A 24,057-nucleotide genomic window follows, 5' to 3' on the forward strand; every position below is an offset into this window, starting at 1 on the left:
AATATTATATTGCCCTTGTAATGTCTTTGTGACACATTATCTCAAGCTTATTCTTTTACACTGGTTGAGCAGATGGTTACAAAACCATTGATTGAGTTTTATCTTGAAATTCAATTCATACCATATCACGTTACTTTTTTTTTTTTTTTTTTTTTGTATAGCATTGGGAAAAAAAAATGCAAAGAGCCAATGAGACACAACACCACTTAAAAAAAAAAAAAAAAAAGTTCCTTATGCTCTAGTAATCTCAGTTAAAATAATCAAATCATCCCTATATCACAATAACCCTGCTGTACATACTGGGGTTTCTTTTCTTCCACACACCTATAACACCTATATTTTGGGACCCACTGGGCGACAGCTCCTTTACCAACCAGTCAGAGGTATACTCATGCTCGGCCTTAATATCTCGAATTATATTCCAATACTTTTGATATTATAGTATACGTGTACTTTTCCCAAAGCGCATACTTGTAAATTGACCATAAAAATGTTTTTAAAAATGTGCGGCATGTCCCTCTTGTATGCGACACAACATGAATATGTGGGAGGACACGAGTCCTTTTTTTTTTTGGTTGGGACACCATCAACTTTATTTTGTTGTTGCATGTTACAAGTAAATTATTTCAACTTGATACCAAACAATTTTACAGAATTCTTCCAATAAAAGAATATTTCAAAGCTTACGTTTATGTAAAACATAGTGCCGTCGAACCAAAGATCTCAGCATGATGTTCAATTCATTTGCACAGTTCTAGATCCAAGTGGATCTATTCATCCACTTTTGAAATGTCAGTTATAAGTAAAAAGAAAAAAAGCCCTACAATATATTTCAACATCTTTCATTTCAATTTTCTTTTAGCCCACAACAGAAATGGATATGGTCAGTGTGGTTGTGATGGAGACCAAAGTAATAATGCTAATATTACCCCATGACACAGTTTTATATTGACATAAAAAAAAAAACATTTGTCAGACCGTAATCAGCATTTGTTACAATACTGTAATAAACAGACAAATGAGGAGAAGAGATGCTCATGTTTCACAGGAAAGAGTGTGAACTCAGGAACATCACGACTGTTCACTCACTCAGTATCAAGCATATTCACTGTATCATTTTGGAGAAATTCAACCTCAAAGTTAATTATTTTGAAGTGAATAAGGCATTATGCACGATATTTACGCTACTGTAAAATCCCTTTGATCCATAATTTCTGACAAAGGTTGATACACTTGAACTCAGCAACATTTTGACTGTTCACTCACTCAGTATCAAACATATTCACTGTATTATAATTAAATATATATATATATATATTAATAAATACATAAATATTAAATGAATACATAAATAAAGGGTCATCTACTAATTTTAAAGATTTACATTTACTATAAAAAAAAATTCACTAAGCGAGTCAATCAGTCTCAGATGGCTGTTCCATCTCTCCGTCACCAGAGATACGGAACCTGGGTGTCATCCTGGACTCCACCCTTTCATTTCGGTCCCACATCAAGAGTATCATCAAATCTGCCTTTTTTCACCTCAGAAACATCTCAAGACTCCAGCCCTCATTATGAGACTCAGTAACAGAGACCCTCATCCACTCATTTTTTTATCTCCTCCCGTCTGGACTAGCCTACTGCAATGGTGTCCTGTCTGGGCTACCCAGTAAGGCCCTTAACAGGTTGCAGTATGTTCAAAACTCAGCTGCCAGGGTGCTAACTCACACCAAGCCCTGGCAGCACATCACCCCCATCCTAAAGCAACTTCACTGGCTCCCTGTCAAAGCACGCATCACCTATAAAATCCTTCTCTTGACCTACAAATCTCTCCACTCACTTGCACCTAAGTACATCTCTGATCTCCTCCACCCCTACTCCCAGTCACGGCTTCTGCGCTCCTCAGACAAGGACCTACTTTCCGTTCCTCGCACCAGACTAAAAACATATGGAGATAGGGCCTTCTGTTCAACTGCCCCTACCCTATGGAACAATCTGCCACTTCACATCCGTTCTGCCCCCTCTCTACTACAGTTTAAAAAGAATCTAAAAACACATCTCTTCTCCATGTCCTACTCTTAAACCCACCCCTCCGGCCCTACCCTTCCCCCCTTCTTTTCTCTTGTTAAGCGACCTTGGGTACCTTGAAAGGTGGTATATAAGTCCAAGTTATTATTATTATTATTATTATTGGTCAAAGTTTCTGTCATGACTTTGAATTAAGCATTCTTCAGAAATAGAACAAAATTATTTTAGGAGTATCAAAAGAATTAAACTGCAGTGACAGTGTTTGATATGGAATCAGTTCTTGCAAACCTGGCTGATGTCATATGCATAATGCCTTTTTCACTTCAAAATAATTAACTTTGAGGTTGAATTTCTCCAAAATGATACAGTGAATGAGCTTGATACTGAGTGAGTGAACAGTCAGGATGGTCCTGAGTACAAGTGCACACGCCTTTGTCAGAAATGATGGATCAAAGGGATTTTACAGTAGCATAAATATTGCAAATAATGCCTTTTTCACATCAAACGAATGACCTTTGAGGTTGAATTTCTCCAAAATGATACAGTGAATGAGCTTGATACTGAGTGAGTGAACAGTCAGGATGGTCCTGAGTTCAAGTGCACACGCCTTTGTCAGAAATGATGGATCAAAGGGATTTTACAGTGGAGTAAAATATTTGCACGCTCCGTATCATGGACTTCCTGCATTTGCCATAAATTCTGTAATACGGGCGCACTTTAAATCACGAAAAGACGAACGTCTGCTCACTTGACCGCAGTCCATGTCCGTGGCCGCACTTTGAGTGTCTGATGCAAAAGTCTTTCATCCAGTAGCCCTCTTTGCACCGGTGGGTAAAAAAAGGACACGAGGCCTGGGCGGGGTAAGTCTTCCTCATTTGACGTCACGAGGGGAAACTGTTCACTTCAGCACGACTGTCCTCCAAACAGAACCGAACCAGAACCTGGAAACAGCCCCGGGCGGAGTTCCCGGTCGACTCATACACGGACTCAACCTTCAGTCTCATCGGCTGCCGTCTTTCGTGTGACTTTCGCTGCACCACCGAGCGTCATGTAGCGGGAAGAAACGCCGGATACGACTGCTGCTGTCCGGGAACAAGACTTCCGTTGAGAAGGAGTTGTTTCAACCGATGTCTCGCGCTCCTGGGAACATCGGCATGTAGCAGCCCAGTGTTCAGGTACGTTCGAGTTAGACTGACTCTGAGTGAGGCAGCACTGTGTCTGGTTAGGATAGGAAAAATAACTGGCAGCGTGGGTTAACTGTGACCACCTGTCAGTCATTAGTTTTAAAAGTGATAGAAGTCTTATTTCATAGCTCAGCAAAATTTTCTTATATTTATTAACTTGTGTTTACAGTACCCGGAAACCAGGCCCACCCTGCCGATAGTTGTTTTTATCACTATCCAACAAACGTTTGTTGTTTTCTGATATGTTTGATGGGCACGAGTGTTTTAATCAATTCAGAATACAGAATTAACGATATTTAGTTAAGTGGAAACCCAACAGGTGAATGGGGCAAACATTTGTAACTGATATACAAATTGACACTTCGATGAAATTTGCCCAGCTGATTAAAAGTTAATCCCCACAAAAGGTGGTGTAAACCCTAAAAGCTTTCTTTGCTAACAGGTGATGGCAAATAAGGACAATTGTGGCACACAGTTGCTGGGTTGGCAGCCTATGTTAACAGTCTATATCCCCAATCTCACCTGTGAATTAACTGTAAGAACTGCAGCTGCCTTCCTCTTTCCTCTCAGAGGCTTTTTGAATATGATCTTGTACCAGTTGCAGTTGAGAAGCACTGCACACCTCTGGCAGAAACGTCTGAGCGCTACAGTGGCAGTATGAATCATTGCAGCAGTACTTATTTTTATTTATTTTCTCATTTATTTTTTTTGTCAGGGAGCAGATGTGCCTGCTGTTTGGTGCCACCACACACCCATTAAGCAGTAGGTGTGATACAGCCTGTAAGTTCTCACCACAGAGATGCTGCAGAGCTCTGTTGACTTCGACAGCTTCCTTTCTCCGCGTGGAAGTCATTGGTGTGAGACTGAGGTGGCAGAAAAAGTGTGGTTATTATGAGTGCCGACAACACCTCGACCTTAAATCCATCGGTACGATAAATGAGCCAGCGAGCTGCACTGGTGGGAGGGCTCTCGTGCTGAAAATCATTACAGTGTGACAGATGTGTGACAGATGTGTGGGAAGCATTCAGGGTTGGGTTGGGTCAAATGGCCGGGGTCTGCTTCGCAGTGCTGTGTGGGAAAATTCTTAGCTTGGAGCCAGTCCATCATCTAAAACGCATGCAAACGGATGATAATCTGCTGTATCCACAGATCATTTCAGCAAAGTGGGCTTAAAGAGGAGTTTTCATTGATTGTGTTTTACTCCATGCAGCTCAGTGTAGTTAATGGCAAAACCTTTTTTTTTTTTTTTTTTTACAGTCTGCGGTGCTATCTGTCATGAAGAAGCGAGCGAGCAAGGTGCTAAAGGAGGAGGAGGAGGAGGAGGAGGCGGGCTTGTGCTGCTGCGAGTATGTGAACAGACACGGAGAGCGCAGCCATGTCGCGGCCTGCTGCTGTGACTGCGAGGACCTGGATGATGCCTGTGACAGGTCAGAGAAGGGAAGCTGATGCCTGGGCTGCTGTTTGTGGTTATGTTTGTTGTCTTAAATAAGCATCTGTAGATTCTCTATTTTATCCAGACAACAGTTTGAAAGGTTACCATGACACAAGGGAGCATAAGAACCCTTTATATTTGACAAGCTGTAAAGAAAGATGTTTACCATCTTCACCTTTGCTCGTGGTCTCTCTTTAAGGTGGTGGTCTTTTGGTTGGTTGAATTTTCAGTTTGTTTCAGACTGAAAAAGTGTGAAGGTGTTTTTTTCCTTGTATTTTTAATGGCCCCTTAGAGCACGAGCCCACCTACTTTGGTAATTAAAAAAAAAAAACAAAGAACACTTTTCTGTTACGCCTACACACATATCACAATGTTTCAGTTGCACCTTATTTGGTTAATGCTGCGGGGTCACAGTTATTTAGCTTTCATAATACTGATTTGAAAAAGCTCCCGGTACGGTGCGATTTATAGTTGGTCTAAAACAGGACTACACCATCATGTATTGACTCATGATTTGCTTCAGCTGGGATGAGGTTGAGGGCTCTGTGATGTCACTGTGATGACGGTATGTCTTTAAGGATAACAGTATTAGTCTTTTGGTCAACACTGTTATCCTGTCTTAGAAGCTGAGAGAATATTTCATTAAAATCCCCCTCTGGCAACTGAACAAGATGCCTTTTAAGACCTTGCCCCTCTGGGAACACTGTATGGAAGTATGAGGTTAAAGGTGGTGCCACCTGACCAGCTGGATCATAACAGGCCTGTACAGTTGGCACAAGGTATGATGTAAACAGCACATCATCACTGGCTCTTCTTACCCTGATCAGAGTAAATCTGGACTTATCAGACCACACCACCCTTTTCTATTACTCCAGAGTTCAATCTTCTTGCTCCCTTGCAAATTGAAGCCATTTTTTCTTTGATTAAACCCACTGATATGTGGTTTTCTGAAGGTTACACAACTGTTTAGTCCAAATACCTCAAGTTCGCTTCCCCTGCATTTGTGTAAATGCTCTTACTTTCACTTTTTTCTTCCGCCCCCACACATTCTTCCTCAAAGGTGATGGTTGACCACTGTCCTTTCAGGTTTAATAATGCGTCGGATAGTTCTTAAAATATTTTCAGAGCTTCATAACTCTCCTTTGTTTTGTTTGCCTGATGCAGGCCAGTTATTTGACACATCTGAAACAGAGTAATCAGTTGGGGTTAAAGGTTTTATTTTTAATTGTCCTGGCAGTGTGTGTGAACAGTTGTACTGACAGCTGAACTTGCTGCCTATGTTAACACAAAGTTAAAAAGCAAGTATATTCCCAGCCTCAGAGGTAAACGACAGAAATCATATTATTTGCGTTCTAAGATGTTAAGTATTTGTCTGATTTCACAAACATTTTTACTTGTGATTGGAGGTAAAGCACAAGCGTTGCTAATAGCAAACATCAGGGCAGTGCAGTATGGATAATGCTTATTTATACCATTGATTACAACTGTGCTGTCACTGCTATGACATGATCAAATGTGAAAAAAGTGTATATGGGTATCCTGGTTCAAAGGAAGTTCTTTGCTCACTCAGGTTTCTGAAGAGGGAGCCTCAGAAACCTGAATCCCTGTCACAGGTGGCTGATGTCGTCTCAGATCGGATTCGTGTACCCTGGTTGTGGGGCGGAGCCCGAAAACTGGAGCTGTCCATCATCCCTCCTCTTATTCTTCTTCCTGCCCTGCTGCACCTCGCCGCTCTCCACTTCCTGCTTGGCATTGTGGTTCTGACGGCTCTGCCTGGCTTAGTGTTGTGGTACTACTACTTCACCCACCGCAAGAAAGGACGGACGCTATTCTTCCTCAGCCTGGCCCTCTTCTCCTTGGCTTACATGTACTACTTGTTCATCGTAGAGGTGCTTCCCCGCGGAGATGTCGGTCTGCTTGAGCTGGCAGCTGTAAGTCTAGGAGTCATCCTCACCCTGGTAGCGCTTCTCCTCACCAAGAGAGATCCTGGCATCGTTCAACCAAACAAAGAGACCATCCACAGCACGGTGACATATTACTGTCCCATGACAGACAGAGACTCCAGCTTCAGCAGGGAGAGTCCGGATGTGACCATGACGGTGGCCAACCGGACAAGTCCCCTGGAGCAGGAGGGGAAGGATCCGAAGGAAAGTAGCCGGAGGAACTGGTGCCCGACGTGCAGGGTGGCGCGTCCTCCCAGGGCGGGACACTGTCGGATGTGTGGTGTCTGCGTGCTGCGTCTCGACCATCACTGTGTCTGGTGGGTTTCGTTAAAAAGGGCCGTTTCTTCCTCTTTCTTTCTTGTATTTTCTAAGCAGAGTCTGCTTAACACATCAAATCCCAAAAAACAGTGGAATTTTTCTTCCAAAAGGTTCAGTTGCTGTTATTTGATAAAGGCAATGAGCTTACATCAAATGATCAAATGCTTGTGTGTGTGTGTTTGTGCGTCCCCCTCCTCTCTTTGCTGGGGTAGGATAAACAGCTGCGTTGGACAGGCCAATCACCGCAGCTTCCTGCTCACACTGCTCTTCTTCCTGATGACGTCCCTGTACGGTATCAGGCTTGTGTTGCAGAGTGTGTGTCCACAGCATAACGTCTTCACAGCCTTACTCTACTGCCCGGGAGTCTACAACCAGTACGGGTACTGAAAACGTTTACACTTAGTTTGTAAGAACGGGGATGAATATGTGACTGTCACCTCCTCTTTGTATCGTTTGCCGCTGTGTTGGCCTTGCAGTAGACTGACAACCTGTCCTGATATGGGGTTTCTGTGGTACCGGATTAAAGGATTACTTTAGGAATGGTTTTAGTTAGCTTTGGTAGTCTAAGCACTGAGCAACATTGTGCCACCATTTTTAGTCTTTTTTTTTTGGTAAGCAAAGTATCTATTTTAAATTTGCTGTTAAGATTTAAGGCTCTATAAGCAAGTTTTTGTTTGCAAGATACAGAACAACTGCCATCTAACTGAAGTTGTGGCTTTTGCTTGAACAGCACTTGGATGAATGAATGAATATGTAATGAACATCTGCGTACACGATGCATCGTTAGTCATAGAAAATAAGCAAGTGCTCTAATTTCGTACCAAGCTTTGCTACACCTTCCAAACTTTGTTCCGTTGAATGTTCAGAAGGAGCCCGTGTAAACGGGGAACCTTTCAGCAGCAATCGAGAGCATAATTATGTTATTTTAATAGCTCAGGGAAACCGTTTGACAGAGACACTGAGGGGCATTTTGATATTTTTCCCCAGAACTAAGGAAGTGGTACTTTCTGTGCAGTTCTTGCTCCTTGGACAACATGCTTCTATCGCTGCAGAGTTGCATCAGTTACAGATCCTCAGAGGGTTGCCTAATAAGCTTTTGGAGAAAGACTCACTGTTTTTGCTCAGAGCCATAAGTAGTGTTTAAAAGGATCTGTGCTGGCACTGCTGTAGACAACACTTATAACAGGCTTTCAAAAGAGCTCCAGTGAATGGCTGCCATGTATGTGAAAAACCTCCTTAGATTTACACATACTAGTGTCTAAACTAAGGTCACGTGGAGCAATAATCTGCCCAGTGCAGTGCCTCTTGCTGTGTTTTATATCATGATTGAACACCTTCCCTCTTTGTTCTCCAGCTCTGCTCTTTGTTTCACCTGTGCGTGGTACAGCAGTATCGTGACTGTCGGGCTGCTTCACCTACTGGTCGTGCAAATCATCAACATCAGCTACAATGTGACGGAGCGTGAGGCACGAACAGCTCTGAGAGAGAAAACTGCCCGCAGCGCCTACTGGGGACTCGTTGTGGACACCGGCGTCTACTCTCAAGGCTTTCGTGGCAACTGGTCCGAGTTCATGACCATGGGAGACAAACGTAGCCCCCCACCTCCCACAGACCTGGTGTGAGAGACTGTTGCAAATATAGCTGCTATTCCACTGTTGTCCACTGGATGGCAACGTTGTCCCTTTATTCAATTTACAATGACTCTTGCTGCTGGCTGCGAACCTGAGAGTGTCTGGAGTGCTGTCAGCATTGCGTTAAGGTGCAACTGCAGCTCCAGAGTTGCACTGACTTTGACACTTAGCAATAATAAATTCAAACCCTAATAACATGGATTCACTGCCATTAACGTGACTGACAACTGGCATCTCATCTGTACGGCTGCATCCACCCACCACTCAAATTTATACGCCTACCACTGCTGCCTCATTGTTATCCCTCACACAAATATCACCCTTTCCTTCACTCTGACTGACTTCCTTGGACTTGCACACTGACTTCATGCCTCTGCTACATTTTAGTGCCTTGGTGGAAGATGAACAAGAAAACATGAGTGAAACAATATTCCTGGTTGGTTAGTGCATATAGAGACTTTTTTTTTTTTTTTCAGCCCAGTGTCAATAATAAGAATAAGACACCTTTGGGTATATAGATTCACCTGATGAAGACTGATGTGTTTCCTCATTATACGTCCTTCTTTGTCTTTCTCAAACTCTGACAGCACTTGGCCTCACTTGACTTTGTGAAATGCGTCATAGTATATAGATATTTACCACAGATGGATGAAACGTCTCAGCATGAGGGTAATTGAAGCATTTATGGAATTCATTGCTTTGACATATTCATAGTTCCTTTTAAGCGTTTTAAGATGAAACAACTTGGGATACATTTAAAAAAGAAAAACTTGAATGCACATCCTCTGTCCACTGTAACCACCTGTTTCCCCTCAAGAGAATCAAAAAAATGTTCCCTTTTTTTTTCACCAATAATTGTATCAGTCCTGCTGTGTCCCTGTGTGTTTTGTATGGACTGATTTTAACTTATTTGTATTAAATGAAACTGATGTCATCATTTCCTCTTCTGAGATATTTGTTGCCTGTCTGGGTGTGAAGTTTGTTGCCTTTGATGACAGCTTTCCCCTGAAGCTTTACAGTGGCTGGGAGCAGAAATCGGGCAGAACTTCCGCCACTCTCCGGCTCAGCTTCTCCCGCCGCTCGTTCCTCACCCTTTCCCTGCGCAGCACACACGGAAGCCGCATCCAGGCCAAGAAACATCTATGTAGCAGCCGTCTGGGAAGCAAACAGATGGAAGGACAGACGGGAACAAAGCAAGTGAGCAATAACCAAATGGATTATAGGGACCTCTAGCTTGACAACACCTAATTAGTTTTCACATGTTATTTGGGGCTTGTTGGCAGTGGCAGCTGGGGTGCTGGTGGGAATTCACCCGTAGCCTGTGGTCATGTCCTGTCCAATCCAATTTTATTTATAAAGCACTTTACAACAACCTCAGTTGAGCAAAGTGCATGTAGCAGACCTCACCTGAAAGCTGAAGTTTAAAAACAGTTAGTAGCATTGACAGTGAAATGATACAGAAATCAAAATGGCCTTAAATACCTTAAAATACAACTAATTGATTAAATGAGCATAATCTGTAGGTTATATTATATAGAAAAAAAACAATTTCAGTGTAAGTCATTAAGACAAAACATTAATCAGGGTGTCAGTTTGTTTATCTTAACAACTGGATAAATGTTATTTACTAGAGAATTAACTTCAGAATGAAGGGAACATCTGAATTTTCACCTTGCCCCATCAAGTCAAAACTACAGCCACTGCCATGTGCAGTTTATATAAACTGGATTACATGTTTAAGTGTTAGATAATACATCTTTCACTGATTACCACCGATACACATGTCCAGTAATGTTTTTTTTTTTGTACACTTAATAGTAATCAATAGTTTGGCATTTCTTAGGGGACAATGGAAAATGGAAGTAACTCAACCTGCACTCGGAAGGGTGGGGGAGAGTGACTGCAAAAATATTTATCTTATTTTGAAACTATTTGTGGGGGGTAAAGACTTTGGTCTCGCTGAGTGAATCGAGCTAACGATGCCATAATATTTTGTAAGAAAAAATGTATTTGCTCAATATTTTACGAGAGAAGTTGATGATTTTTGACTGAGAGACACTCATTTAACTGCGTACTAATTTCAGCCAGATTTTACATCGATGTCTTAAAAGAAGCAAACTTTTCATAGAACAGCTCTTCAAAGTCTTTAAATTGAGTGAAAGTGTGTCTTGAATGCCTTCAAGACATTGTCATTTCTGAGCATTAAGCTCATGTTGCGTTTCACTGTCAAATTCAAAATAACACCTGCCACCGGGTCATATTACTTCAATATTCCTTCAGCCATACAGTGAACATATGGCGAATCGGCGGTAGCAGACCTGTTATTGTGCTCTTGAGCCAGCTCCTGACGGTCCCACTCCACCAGCCTCTCCTGGGTCACATGGTCCACTAACGCGAGCAGAAACCTCCTCAGAGTGTGTCTGCGGTAGAAACGCTCGGCCCGCTCTTCCTGAATCATCCACATGTCCCTCAGCTGAAACAAAGTGCAGTCACTGAGAGATCAGGATGTTACGAGAGTGGGTCAGTGGTAAGTAGTAAACACTGCTTATTGGCATTCGATCTAACTTCCAACAATACATTTCAGAATTTATTCAGAAAGGTTGTAATTTCAAATTTGTCAACATATAATTGTTTGAGATCGAGAACATGATTGAGTGCATATAGAGGAGTCTGATTATGAAAAGGCTTTGCTAAGCATTTTTGGGCTAATAACCACTTTTATATTTCTTGTGCGTGTGTGTGCATACATACATTCTTCCAGCAGTTTAAGCTTCTCCGAAGCAAGAAATGCTGGTATAGTTGGTCAGCTAAAGCCTCTTTCTCATACAGGGACTCTCTTGCAGATTGCTGCCATCTCAGTATGGACTGCCTCAGGAGGGAGCGATTGTGATGATCCTCGGCCAGCTGGTGGGAAATTCATATGTTCAAGGTAGAAACAACAGAGTATGAGATGACAAAGCCCCCGTCTTATCTTTCGCCGTGAGAGGTGTAGTGGTGGTCGCAAAGACAGGAACATAGATGAAATGATAAGTGCCGGGGGAATTAGGTTGGAGGACTGTGCCTTTAAAAAAAAAAAAAATAATAATACATTTATGTGATTTACGCGTGGGTGTCGTACACTGAGTGTATTGTCCAGGGATGGGCAAATGGGGTTTGTAGCTCTACGCTTTGATTATTTTTTACTCTTAGCTCATATGAGCCCTCTCTGAAGATGATTGAGAGGGCTGCCGGTGGAAGGGCAGTGTGTGCTTTGTGGTACGTTTTAATTTTTTTTTTTTAAATCAACAATAAACTTCAAATAGGACTTTACAAAGTCAAAGTTCCAAAGGACCTCACAGTCGTGGAAAAGTATACTGTTAGTGGAGAAAAATCTAACCAGCGCAGCCTGAGCTCCTCTCCCAGTTTTCTTCACAGATATAAGTGCACTACTCACAGCTATGACATGTTGGTGGACTTAGGCCAGGCAGTTACTCTATATATGTTACTGTAAGCCAACAGGACGGGTGATTTACCTCCATGTTGGTTTGTCTGAGCTGAATCAGTCGTTTCCATGGTGCCAGGCCTCGTCGTAGCAGTAAAGTTCTGTGGTAGTGTTGACGGGCGGATCTCATGAACTCCTGTTGCCTTTTCAGTTGCCTCTGCTTTTCCTCCTCCCTCTGTACGGGCGGAAAGTGACAATCATTTTAATCTTCTGTGTCGCAGGAGAGGCTGCGCATGTCGTGCATTCTGACTCGAGTGACTCGGCTCTTCTGTGAACGTTAATAGAGCGTAAAGTACATCTCACCTCTCTTTCCAGCCTCTTCTCCTCCCTCCGCTTTTCTGCGGCCTTGCGTTTCTCCTCTTCTTCCTCCCTCTGCCTTTGCTCCTCAGCGGCTTTCATTTCAGCCTGACAATTTTCCATTCAAAATGTGTATGCGGGTTAAATGCCGTTAATGTCTAGAAGTCCCAAAAGAGCATCACTCCAGAGTGATTTTTCAATCTCACCAGCTTTTCCTCGTCCTTCTTTCTCTTGAGCTCCTCGATCTCCTTCCTTCGCTCTGCGCGCTGTCTTGCGCGGGCCTCCATTGCTTCAGAGAAACAGAGGTGAGCAACAACAGTTCTGAATGCATAACGAGTATTCAATGCACAAATGAACCAAATTCCTACCATTAGAACAAAGCATCAACAAAAGACTTTAATTAACTGAATTTTTAAAAAGTCTGACATATAAAGTGATGTTACCAATAGTTTCACAGTCACAGAACCGACGCTTCAAAGACATGGTGCTAGGAACAAATTCAATGAGCTTCAGGCTGACTTGGAACAGAGCTTTTAGTCAGCGCCATATGCTGCACACTGAACTAAGTAGGACTTAATGGGCAAAAACCATGACGGTCACTAATTGTAAGAAATAAATAAAATGAATAACGACTTGGATAACATTTTACTGAGAGATAAAACCAAAGTAGAGCTCTGGATGGAACGGAGCGCATTGATTTAGATAATAAAGAAGGGACTGCCATACATTTTTAACTTCGGTTGTCTCTCTAAAGGGAGACACTTAAAACTATTGCTGTGTGAAGCCCATGTGATGGGTGATGTGTATTCTGTGAAGAACCTCGTTCTGAATAATCTGAATTTAAAAGTTAATTGAAATGGAGAATGTATTTTTACCTATGGTTTCTCATTTGATATCTGACTGATGTAAATTAAAGTATGATGCCCCTTTGTCCACTGAAATGAAGCTGCATTATCAAGGGGAGAGAACAGCAAGTAAATGTGTGACAGTCAGTGGGGTTACATGGCACTGAAAGGATCGGATAATTGGCTAAATTACAATAAGATTGAGTTATTAATTGCATGTAGATGCCTGAATCTGACAAGATTACTCGCGATCGGATTAAGACCCCGAGATAACTCGGTTGAAAGTCAAATTAAACGTGTTTGCAGACAGGCGAAGCACGTGGTGAATTAGACTTTGCGTTCTGCGCATGCTCGAGATTTTTTCCCATGGTCGTGAACCGGAAGTCGGAAGAGACAATATTACAATTGTTGTCGCCATCAGAAAGAAACAAACAACGCTATGGAGAATGCGCCGTTGTGCATCGCGTTTGTGCAAATAAGCAGCTCATCACAAACGAAATGTAATGGCAAGTAGCTTCATCTTGCTCTTCATTCGCCATTTTCTCGAATGCCTGAGTCTGATTCGATTCATTCACCGCCATATATCCAAGGATAATTACCCTTGCTCAGCTCATTCTTATTGTAATTTAGCCAATTATCCGATCCTTTCAGTGCCATGTAACCCCACTGAGTAATAGTTAAACAGTTAGGGAGGAGGGAAGTTGTCAGAGAAATGAATTTCCTTCTTCTCTTTAGGACTTTTTAACCTGTATGCACTGATAGTGGAAATGCCATGGTAAGCTGTTTGTTTGAGAAGGTTGAAGGTCATGAGAGAGCTGCCACAGAAAAGATGCCCCAGGCGGATCACTCTTCTTCTCTTCCACGCAGGAAAATTGACAGGTGCTTTATCATGGGTTTTGTGCCAGACAGAAGCAAGAGAAGACAGACACGGCTTTGAATAAAGTAGGTTATTTGCTTTCCACCAGGCTGTGAGGGCAATATTAATGGTGTCAAATCTGAAGCGGCTGTTAGTTTTAATTGATGTATCTATTGAAGACTACGTGCTGAGGGAGGAGATTGTTAAGAGTTGGTCTAACAAGTCAGGCAGAAGTAAAGTTTGTTGTGTTAGTGTCAGATATACTGAAGCTGACGGGGGAGGAAGTAGTGAGAAAAGTTTGGTGCATCAAGGCTAACACATAAATTCAGAGGAGAACCCACCCAGGGGTGGGTAACAGGAGTGATTTAAAAAAAGATATATCCTTCCTGATAGTGGAAAAGTGCCCAGTTAAGGAGAGCGGGAGTTTATTCCATCTCTCCAAGTCTTCTTTGATGTTATGAAATGACGGAGGGGAATTTAGTTTGAGCATGTCTTTTGGATTAGCTAAAACATGATACAGATACAGTGACTACCGCGGTTCAATCATGCTGTAGGGCCGCTCTGCTGCCTCCGGTGCTGGAGGCGTTGAATGTATGCGGAACTCAGAAGATTGCTGATGCACTCGAGAGAGAAGTGAGAGAGTGACATGCAAATTATATCATTATTAGACAATTATTGTTTGTTTTTTTTGTTTTTTTTTGCTGTCGTCGTCTTTTACAATTTCTTAAAATATTCTGATACCTACTGTTTCCATTAACATCTGAAAACCATCTAGCTGAAATTTAGGGGTCAAATAACACAGGATAACATCCACAGCTATTAAGTGAGATCCAGAGGCACTGCGAGTGCCTTCTGCGTATGCTTACACTGCATGCATTTGTGAGTTTGTGTACGCATTCTGCGGCCTACCTCAGAGACTGAGGGAGCTTTCGGACTCACCTGTGATGGCGGGATGGGGGCAGGTCGGCTGTTGGACAGCTTTTTGTAAAGGTGCGCTTTGACCGCCAGGCTCTCCAGCAACCCTTGATGCTCTGCAACAGTTATCATTACAGCCAGAAGCACAGAAACAAAACTCTGTCAAACCTTCTCCTTCCCTGACAATTTTTTTTAATTTCTTTTTTGAAAGAGTTTCTAAAGAAAGGTGAACTAAATGACAGCAGCCTGTGATGGCTCTAAATCCACTCCAATTTAATTTGTTTTTCATAAGGAAAGCTGTTTCTAGAAAACGGTTTTTACTCCAGTTCATCTTGATGCAGCTCATGAACACAACAATGTGGGATATTATCATTCTAACCCATGTTTAGTTTAGTCTGTTTAGTGGTGTTCTGAGTCTATAGACAAAATCTAGAAAAGAGAAATAAACAATTACTCGCCATCTCTAAAGGGCTTTTTAGATCCGTCTTTAGAGCTTCAATAATGAACCAGCACAACGTCGCAGAGGAGTATGTTCAGAGCCAGTTTGCTGCCAGTGAGCTGCTCAAGACAGGCTTAAACATTTGTTCCCAGAGCCACTGGGCTCTTTATCTCTTTTCAGCAGGGGGTATAGCTAAATCGTGGACTCACTCTGATCTCTTTCTCTTTTCTTCTTAAAGGGAGACACAGCAGGCAAAACCATTGTTTTGTCTGTGTCATTTAGCTCCAATAATGTGTATTATCTTTTTTTTTTTTTTTCAACTAGTAAAAAGGAAATTGTCAAACTCCCGATGTAGGTGTTTATTTGACACGAGGGAGCAAATATATAGGGACTTTATTAGATATCACCTAGTTCGCCTATTCAAACATAAAATGTAATTAGTAATTAGACTGTTACCTTAAAGGTATCTCCACTCAAATCCACGTCATTCAGCACTGGGGAATTATTTATGTACCATTTCAATAATGTCCATATGGACACGTCCTTTTAGTTGGTAAAAGTAAAGTTGTTACTTTTTTACACGTATACACATATATATATTTATGTAAATCTTCCGTCCATCATTTCTGATTCATATTGACTAACTTAAGTATTAAACATGTACATTTTCTAATCTGACTAATATACACCACTCACCAGACATCATTCCCTGACAGCAGCTGGTATGAACAACATCACAAGAGGTTATAAGATGCTTTTCCGGACAACAGTTTGGCTGTCAGGTTGTGATAAATGTCTCCTGCTGCGGTTCGTCCTTCTCCAGCCTGTACACTTGATGGATCATCTAACCTATGACTTTGTGGGGAAACTGCTGCGTAACTTCTGTGTGTCCAGCTGTTATGCACTTCTGCAACTATTCACATTTACAGTTGTAGGCGCAGTGGACTATTGTGCCAACCCTTCGTTATGACGTATAAATTTTCGGAGTTACACGTGACTTAATGAGGCTGGGTTAACACCTTATGAGATGATCCTAATATTTGAATGTGTAAAGCTGCAGAAATGATACTTTGTTACCCTTTTACTCGGGACCCCTTTGTGTGAGTGTGAGAAGGGTGTAAGCCCAAAAGTCGCTCTTTGCCTTCCCGGTTATCTGATAAAGCATCTGTAAATGATCTATTATCAGGAATTACATGCACATTTTAAATAGTTCATAAAAGGGGCCATATATGTCTTATATGACAGGTGAGACTGTCATATAAGACAGTCTCACACTGTAAACTGCTTTAAAGATTAGGTAGCTATGAAGTGACATTGATACAATAATTGACCAATTTACCCCCACTTTGACGATGATCTTCGGTGGCTTAAATTTTTTATCAAGTGCAGTGAGCTTACCTCGGCTCCCTGGGGTTAGAGCTGTGGCTCCTTGGTCTGGTGCCTCCTGGTACTGATAGTTGACTAAGCTGTGCAGGTTTCTCCATTTCAAGCTGCAAACCCATCGCGTTCTGCTTTTCTTTCAGCCGGGCAATTTGCTCCTGCTGATCCTTCAGCAGCTTCCTCTGTTGTACGATGATCTGCTGCTGAACAGTTTGCCTGTTTTCCACCTCCACTCTCTGCCGTGCCTCACGGAGCTCTGCAACAGTGGGCGCTGCCTGGCCCCGGGTCACCTGCCATGGCTGAAACGGCCGGGACGCAGTTCTCGCAGAGGTCTTGTCCTGACGTACTGCACAGTCGCCAGGGGCTAAGGTGCTTAACCTGTGGCGATCCTTCTACAGAGCAAATAACAGACCAGAGACGAGGGGATTATACATGGAAAAATCAAACTCTGTAAAGAGCTGAGGGAACATAACAGAGCAATGCAAGATTTTCTAAGTTTCTCTGGGCACTTTAAATAAGACTTTTTCTTGCTCCAGTAATTCTTATATGAGCAGCAGAGCCTCTTTCTACCCATCCTGTTTCTTCAATCATCAGAGTCCCTTTGGGTTCCCTGTGTGGGGGAAATTAGAGCACGGTAATGACAAGTGGTAAAGCTCTAGGCAGCCTAGATGTCTCATTTCAGTATGGAACCGCTTCCATATGATCTAAGGCCGCTGCTTTTCTTCTTTCCCACATTTTCTCTACAGTTGTAAATAATCCAGTAGCAAAGGTTTTCCTTCTTAGCGGAAAAAAAGTTAAGAGGAGAGTACTGTTATTCACTTTAGTTTCCAAACTTATTCATTTCCTCAGTAATTAAGCCTTTAGCGTGGCCTGTCAAGGGCAGGGCTGATGTTTTAGTCAAGCTTGTGATACCATGGGTCACTTTTTAAAATATGAATCATCAGGTTGTTTTCAGTGGCAAGTGTTAATGAAGGGATTGTTTTGTAGCTGAGGATTTGTGTGAGGCCCTCTCACCTCTGCTATGGTCTCAGATTCGTTTGGAGGCACCGGTGGGACCCTTATTGGCTGATCAGCAGGGGTTTCTGTGGCCATGAGTTTGCCTGTAGATGCAGCACTGAGTAAGGCAGTCATCTTGCGTTTGATCTCCTGCTGCTGGGCTAGAAGTTTCCGTTGTTCCTTCTCCAATCGACACCATAGCTGCCACTCATTCAGACATCGCCGTAACAGCCTCCTTCGGTCGCTTTCCACAGCCAGCTGGTATTGCCTGGAGGAGGAGACAGATGGGATCATATCCTTTATTGCCCTCCATTACTAATGAGTCAGACAAAATATAAATGTTCTCAGTCCGTGAGTAGCTTATTAAAACATTTCATCAACAGTCTATTTGTGTAGCGTGTTACACTCTGTAAACTAAGGCTGGTGGAATACAGTAAGAGCTTAACAGGATTCTTTAACATCAGAGGTCGATGCTTCCTGCCTGTTTTCCATTCGCAGTGCTGCCTCTGTTCTTGCCACCTCTCGCTGCTTTCGCTCCGCCCACACCACTGCTCGCCATGCCCGCCATGCTCTCAGCTGCCTCCTCCAGTCACAAAGGGCGATGGCCTTATCCTTTTGTAGCTTTCGGTCCAACACCACTGAAAGCCATCCAGAGAAATGCCTCTGCAGACACTAAAACATGGAGAAAAAAAAAGGCATGCATGCATGCAAGACCACAAGTTAGAGAGTTTATGTAAATGCATACTGTACGTGGCATCAATCTCTCAATAAACCCACACATACACAGTACAGGCAACCAACCTTAAGGTTGCTCATGTGAACCTTTGTTTGGATCTTGTGTTCTTGACGTAGTCGCTCAACATGCTGCGGCTGCTTGGGGAGAGTTGTATGGGCTGACTGGAAGCTACAGGCTGGCCGCTGCACTTCAGCTTTTTCCCTTTCTCTATACGGTGAGAACACGAATAATACCAGGTCTGACAACTTCCCAAGAAGAATCATAAAGATTCCCAAATTTTACAGTGAAAAATGTAAAGAATGAAACCTTTTTTTTCTGTACAAAAATAAACCAGTCATCATGTAGACTAAAACAAGAATAAGACTCACAACTTTCATTAATTGTGCCTAATACGGTACAGGTTCGTATATTTTCTATTGTAGATGTGTGTGAAAATTGATGCTGTGGTATTTCTCTCAGGAAAAAAAAAATATATCGAAAACCTCAAACAACCCTGATTTCAAAAGAGGTGGTCGAGCTGTTGTGTGAAATGTGGAATCAAACAACGGAGCAAGGATTTCCAAACCATTCAAATCCAACACAAAGAAACAAAACAAAAGTAAATGAATCTCACAACTGATTCATTGTTATCAGTGAAACTATCTGATGTGAAAGGAGCGTCTCCGAGAGGCTTGAGTTCTTCAGGAGGGAGGCGTCCAGCGCTCAGTGAAACATTGTGAGAACACAGTGTAGCAATTAAAGAATAGTTTCTGAACTCAAAAATCTAAATTTTCTTCACGTGGATCATAAATCATACACAATATCATTAAAAGATAAAGCTGGAGAAATACTCTGAAAAAAAAACAGATCAATGGAAGTGATTTTCAGACCAGTTCATGCGTGCATCCACAAAAGCAAGTCAAAACTCCAGCACGCAAAGAAAAAAGCATTTGTGCCCAATATCAATGAGCATAGCTGCTGAGTTAAAGAGGAGAGTGACCACCCTGCTTGTTACTAGTGCACAGTTCAAAAGTAAGCATATGTGATGGCACGATGGGCTTTTATTGCACGTGACCTGGGTGACTCGCACTTCTGCGAAGGCAACATAAATGCTGAGTGATTTCAACAGGGTTTAGAGCCATATGTTGTATGCTGGCATCCAAATAACAGCCTCCCCAGGGAAGGCCATACTGTGCCAAACAACATTCCTCACGTATCGATCACAACAACATAGCTCTGCTTTAAAAGAGTTCAGGGTTATAAACTGGCCTGCCGCCAGTCCAGAGTGCTGTAGAAAGAAGGGAGGCTCCTGCACGTGTAGCAGCAATCCAATTTAAACAGAGCCTGTATTTAAAGATGTGAATGTCTTATTTTCAGCAATTGATATGTTGTCTTTGTGTGGTTTGTCATTAAATACAGGTTCAATGATTTTGCAGGCATCCCATTACTTCATTTTTCACAACTTCACAGAAGTTCAGAAACAGATCTGTGATTCCTCAACAGCCTTTTCAATACTTTGGTTTCTGATCAAATTCTTGAAATAAGGATTTTCCCATCAGCCTCATAGTGCATGTACTTTGTGTTTACTGGCGCTCGACAAATGTAAGCATGCTTTGGTAAACATTACTGCAGCAGTGCTGTCAGTGTATGAGGCCGATATCTTGTTTTTCAGCATCTTTTACTCAATCCAGTAAATTCAAGTAAGTTTGTTTTGCAAGATACTTTTTTTTTGTTTGTTTGGTTTACAGTTTCACTTTGCGAACACTTCCCATCTCTCCAATTACATCTCTATAAGGTTTCTTGGTTTTTAAGTGTTTCAGTGTTCCCACACGGCCTAGTTTGTTCTGAAAATGTCATTTTATCCCTATCACCACAGGCTGCTTTCCACAAATAAAGTCAAAGTTACCGTATAACACATTTACGGAGGAGTGAGAAAACACATAGAGATAGATGGTTACACAACATCACTTATGTGCCCTCCACAGAGCCTCTTCATCAACAGTTTTTAAGTAAGAAAGGGTTCATCTGCAACACACTTGTTACCAGTAATCGATTCAATCTACAAGAGGAGGGCGGAACAGATTAGATCGCAATCCGTTCAATCAAATAGAACTTTGAGAGAGTTCAGATGAATGGAACTGATTACTTGCTGTGAATACCTTACCTCTGTCGAACTAGCTGCTCCAGGCCTCTCCTCTCCTCCATCTGGCGTCGCAATCTCACCATCTCCTGCTGCACCATTTCATCCTGCCAGCGTTCCTCCTGCTTCTTCCTCATCTCCTCCTGTCGCTCAATCCTCTTCGCCTCCTTTCTGGTCTCCCGCTGAGCCTCCCTCTCCCTCTGCTGCCTCTGTCTCTCAGCCTCCCACCGTGCCCTGTTCTCTCGCACCTCCAGTGGAAATCAGTAGCAATTAGCGTTAATTGAGAACACAAAGCGAGCACCCATCATTCCTACTGATTCCACCATTCACGTCTCAGCATGCAAGCTGAGGAACGGGACATGCACACTGGTCACACACCTGTTGGTGGCGTGCTTCCATGGTGACTTTCGGGTCTCGAAATCTTTTCCGTGTTTCTCGATCATCAAGTACCAGTTCCTCCATTCTACCAGAGTCAAGCACCTCCTGCTTCATCAGATCTTGCAGGAAGCTATTCACAGCAGCATGTTCTTCTTCTTCAGCCAGGCAGTTATAAAGATCTAAGTTTTGGGTTGTTTTTTTTTTTTTGCACAAAGAAGTGTGAAAGAGAAGTAGCACATTGCAAATAACGTTGTTTTTTTGGGGGGGGGGGGGGTTTAAACAGGAAGGACATGTTTTCATCTCATCAACTCAAACGCATTTGTTTCACTTTGCATGAGGTTTTCATCTATATTGGCAGGCACTGGTTTCAGCTCATTTGACCGTGGTGTGTAAAACAGCGTACCTTCGATTAAGTCAGGTAGTTTGCTGTAATGGAAATATGTATATCACATGCAGCAAAACTCTTAGAAACCATGAAGTAGGCTGCTTTAAACTAAACTACCCTCAAACTAATTAAGTAGCTAACAGTTTTCATACCATCAAAATTGTTGTAGCTGAGGGCATTTGGCTGAGCACTAGCTCGTGCAGCAGGCCGTGTCGTCTCAGTGGAGCACTTCGGCTCATCTTCATCGTCCATCTCCAGCTCCAGCCGTAACTTAGTGCTCAACCAGTCACCTAGAAGAGCCTGAGCTGCAAGATGCAACAGATCACACAACAGCACTTGAATGTTTGTGAACCCATGAGTACTCGTGTGAATTTTTTTCTTTTAGACTTGTATCATTTATGGAATTGTTCCATCAGTGATTGTTAAGCCATCTAGGCCCAGATGCTGCAAAACCAGCCCACATTACGATACTACCACAATCAGCATTTTTCACAGACCAGATGACGTTGTTACGCCAGAACTTTTTTTTTTTTTTTTTGGTGGGTTAACCAGAAAGTTCCAATTGGGCCTCATCAATCCACAAAACACTTTTCTTACAGTCTCGTTAAGAGCAGTGGTTTCCTCCCTGCAGCCCACATACGATACGCTCATGAAATTTTCCATCAAAGGAAAGATGGAAGGGAGAATCTGAGTTGTGAGAACTTGGGAAGAGAAGACCGGGCCTTTAAAAGGGAATCAGGCTGGACTTGCGTAAGGCTGCGATGTGAAACTACAGCTCTGAGAAATCGAAAATCCAAACAGTTCATTTGCCTGATATCATAACTATCATGTTTTTTTGTTTTTTTAAGTGGATACATTGTATATTCCACATTAATATAATTAGATATAACATAAAAGATTATTTTATTAACAAGGCTGGTACATTTCTTTAAAAAAAATACACAAGTTAAATATAAAGTTGTTACAGGCTGGTCACACTCTTCTGTCCTTACGTTTATTTACACAAATTCCAGTTAGAACAACTGCATGAAAACAACTGGGCGTCACTTGGCCGCCAGATACTGTAAGATGACGTCATTTCCTTTTTTTCTCATGAAGGATCCTCTTTCCTATGCTAAAAGGACTAATAATGGAAAGAGTGAAGCTCTTTTCCAAACTGTTAGTGAATTCAAAAAGCTCGAATTCATGGCATCTACTTAGAAACCTCTGGGTCGTTTCACTCAGGCAAAAAAATACCTATTGGACTGCACCCCTGGTCTAACCTCAAACCCTAACAAACAGACCACTCAATCAGACCTGAGTGTCATCTCACAGACTGATATACCTAATTCTTCTTTAACCTTAAACACAACTGCTATTCTGAAATGTAAATTGTAATGTTTGGGTTCCCTTTATCTAGTTTAAGCAGCGGTGTGGAAGTATTGCGTTATATCCTGTTATATTCATTTAGAAAATTCTGAAGGGGTTTACATACTTTTACATTTTTTTGGGGGGTAGACGTATTATTTATGTTGCAGGTCGATCTACCTTCACTGTAAGCACTGTCGTGATCTCTTAGCTGTTCTGAGCTTTGCAGAGGCACGACTTGGCTGCTGATTCCTGGATGAGCTCTCCTGTGGGAGAACACCTCAGAGACAGCAAACTCAGAGGCCATCTCCACTCGCTATAGAAAAGGAAAACGCAATGCAGGGCTGTGAGCAAAACAACAAATATTTTCCAAAAGAATTTACAATAATACAACAATGTGCCTAATGAAAAATGTAGCTGGACCAACACAAGTTTTTCCCACCTTTCTCCACTGATCAATATCATCGTTCCCCACTGGCATCTGTAAAAAGATATTTAAAGAGAAAGCTGATAGTACTAGAAAGAAAGACTAACAATAGCCTACATATTGGTCTCATGGTCACTTTTGCCTGCTTAAAACCACTGGATAAGCTCAGTGATACCTTGCGCTGCATCTGTAGTGTGCAAATTGGGGGCTGAGCCAAGCTGGCCTGGTGTCTGTGGATCATGTCACGGGAAAGCTTAGATATTGCCCTAAATAGATTACTTGAGAATCATTTTCCAGACCTAAAAAAGGTCAGCGCTTAGCAGCGATTCGGCTATCAGTCTCAGGCTGCAGGTGTGTCTAGCCGAAAGCACGCCAGTAAATGAGAAAGACCTGCATTAATCTTCCCAACACGAGCCAACTCTATACATAACGTCAACGTGCTTGTCTTTCATTTATAGATGCAAATAGACGCGTTTAACAATTGTGCTGTGACGTTCTTGGATATACAAAATTGCTGCGAAAAGGGCCACGATGGTGGCAGTAGTTTTAATGAATGTTTTAGATTTCTAATTTAGATAAAGTTAAGTTGATGACCTTTAATTCACTACCTGTAACGAGTGGCTGCGGTTTAATTAATCCCCTTTTCTCAACAGTGATATCTGATCCAACCGCTACAGACATTGTCAGTTTTCCAATAATCCATGCTTACCTTGTTTGCAGACCCGACCCTTTTCCACCTGAAAAGGTGAGGTGTGTGACCTGAGAATGTCATTTTACACTGCGACGTAAAACTTTATTACAATGCTACACCTCAGTTTGGTAGGTTAATGACCCCAGTAGCAGCATGCGCGAAACACATTAATCAACTAATAATAACTCAGTTAGCCAAAGCGAATTGAGAGTTATCTACAAAGCCCCCT

The 24,057-nt window shown here is 42.2% G+C and overlaps 2 protein-coding genes across 2 annotated transcripts; one reads left to right on the forward strand and one right to left on the reverse strand.

Annotated features, from left to right (window-relative positions):
• Positions 1-2,760: 2,760 nt before the first annotated feature.
• On the forward strand, positions 2,761-9,473 carry zdhhc23b (zDHHC palmitoyltransferase 23b). The gene is made up of 6 exons (XM_075452558.1): positions 2,761-2,888; positions 2,956-3,203; positions 4,470-4,639; positions 6,215-6,904; positions 7,118-7,285; positions 8,260-9,473. The coding sequence occupies exons 3-6, from the start codon at positions 4,488-4,490 to the stop codon at positions 8,525-8,527; spliced, it is 1,278 nt and encodes a 425-aa protein (XP_075308673.1). The 5' UTR covers positions 2,761-2,888; positions 2,956-3,203; positions 4,470-4,487; the 3' UTR covers positions 8,528-9,473.
• On the reverse strand, positions 8,876-23,378 carry ccdc191 (coiled-coil domain containing 191). The gene is given in 16 exon segments (XM_075453098.1): positions 8,876-9,691; positions 10,855-11,009; positions 11,288-11,440; positions 12,049-12,192; positions 12,321-12,422; positions 12,521-12,603; positions 14,955-15,046; positions 16,768-17,141; positions 17,764-18,003; positions 18,187-18,417; positions 18,547-18,688; positions 20,625-20,848; positions 20,979-21,157; positions 21,516-21,668; positions 22,891-23,026; positions 23,313-23,378. Coding segments are annotated over 16 exon segments (2,616 nt in total). The 3' UTR covers positions 8,876-9,549.
• Between the last annotated feature and the right edge of the window lie 679 nt (positions 23,379-24,057).

The sequence above is a fragment of the Odontesthes bonariensis genome, chromosome 20 (assembly GCF_027942865.1).
Source record: "Odontesthes bonariensis isolate fOdoBon6 chromosome 20, fOdoBon6.hap1, whole genome shotgun sequence".
In the NCBI taxonomy this organism is placed as follows: Eukaryota; Metazoa; Chordata; class Actinopteri; order Atheriniformes; family Atherinopsidae; genus Odontesthes; species Odontesthes bonariensis.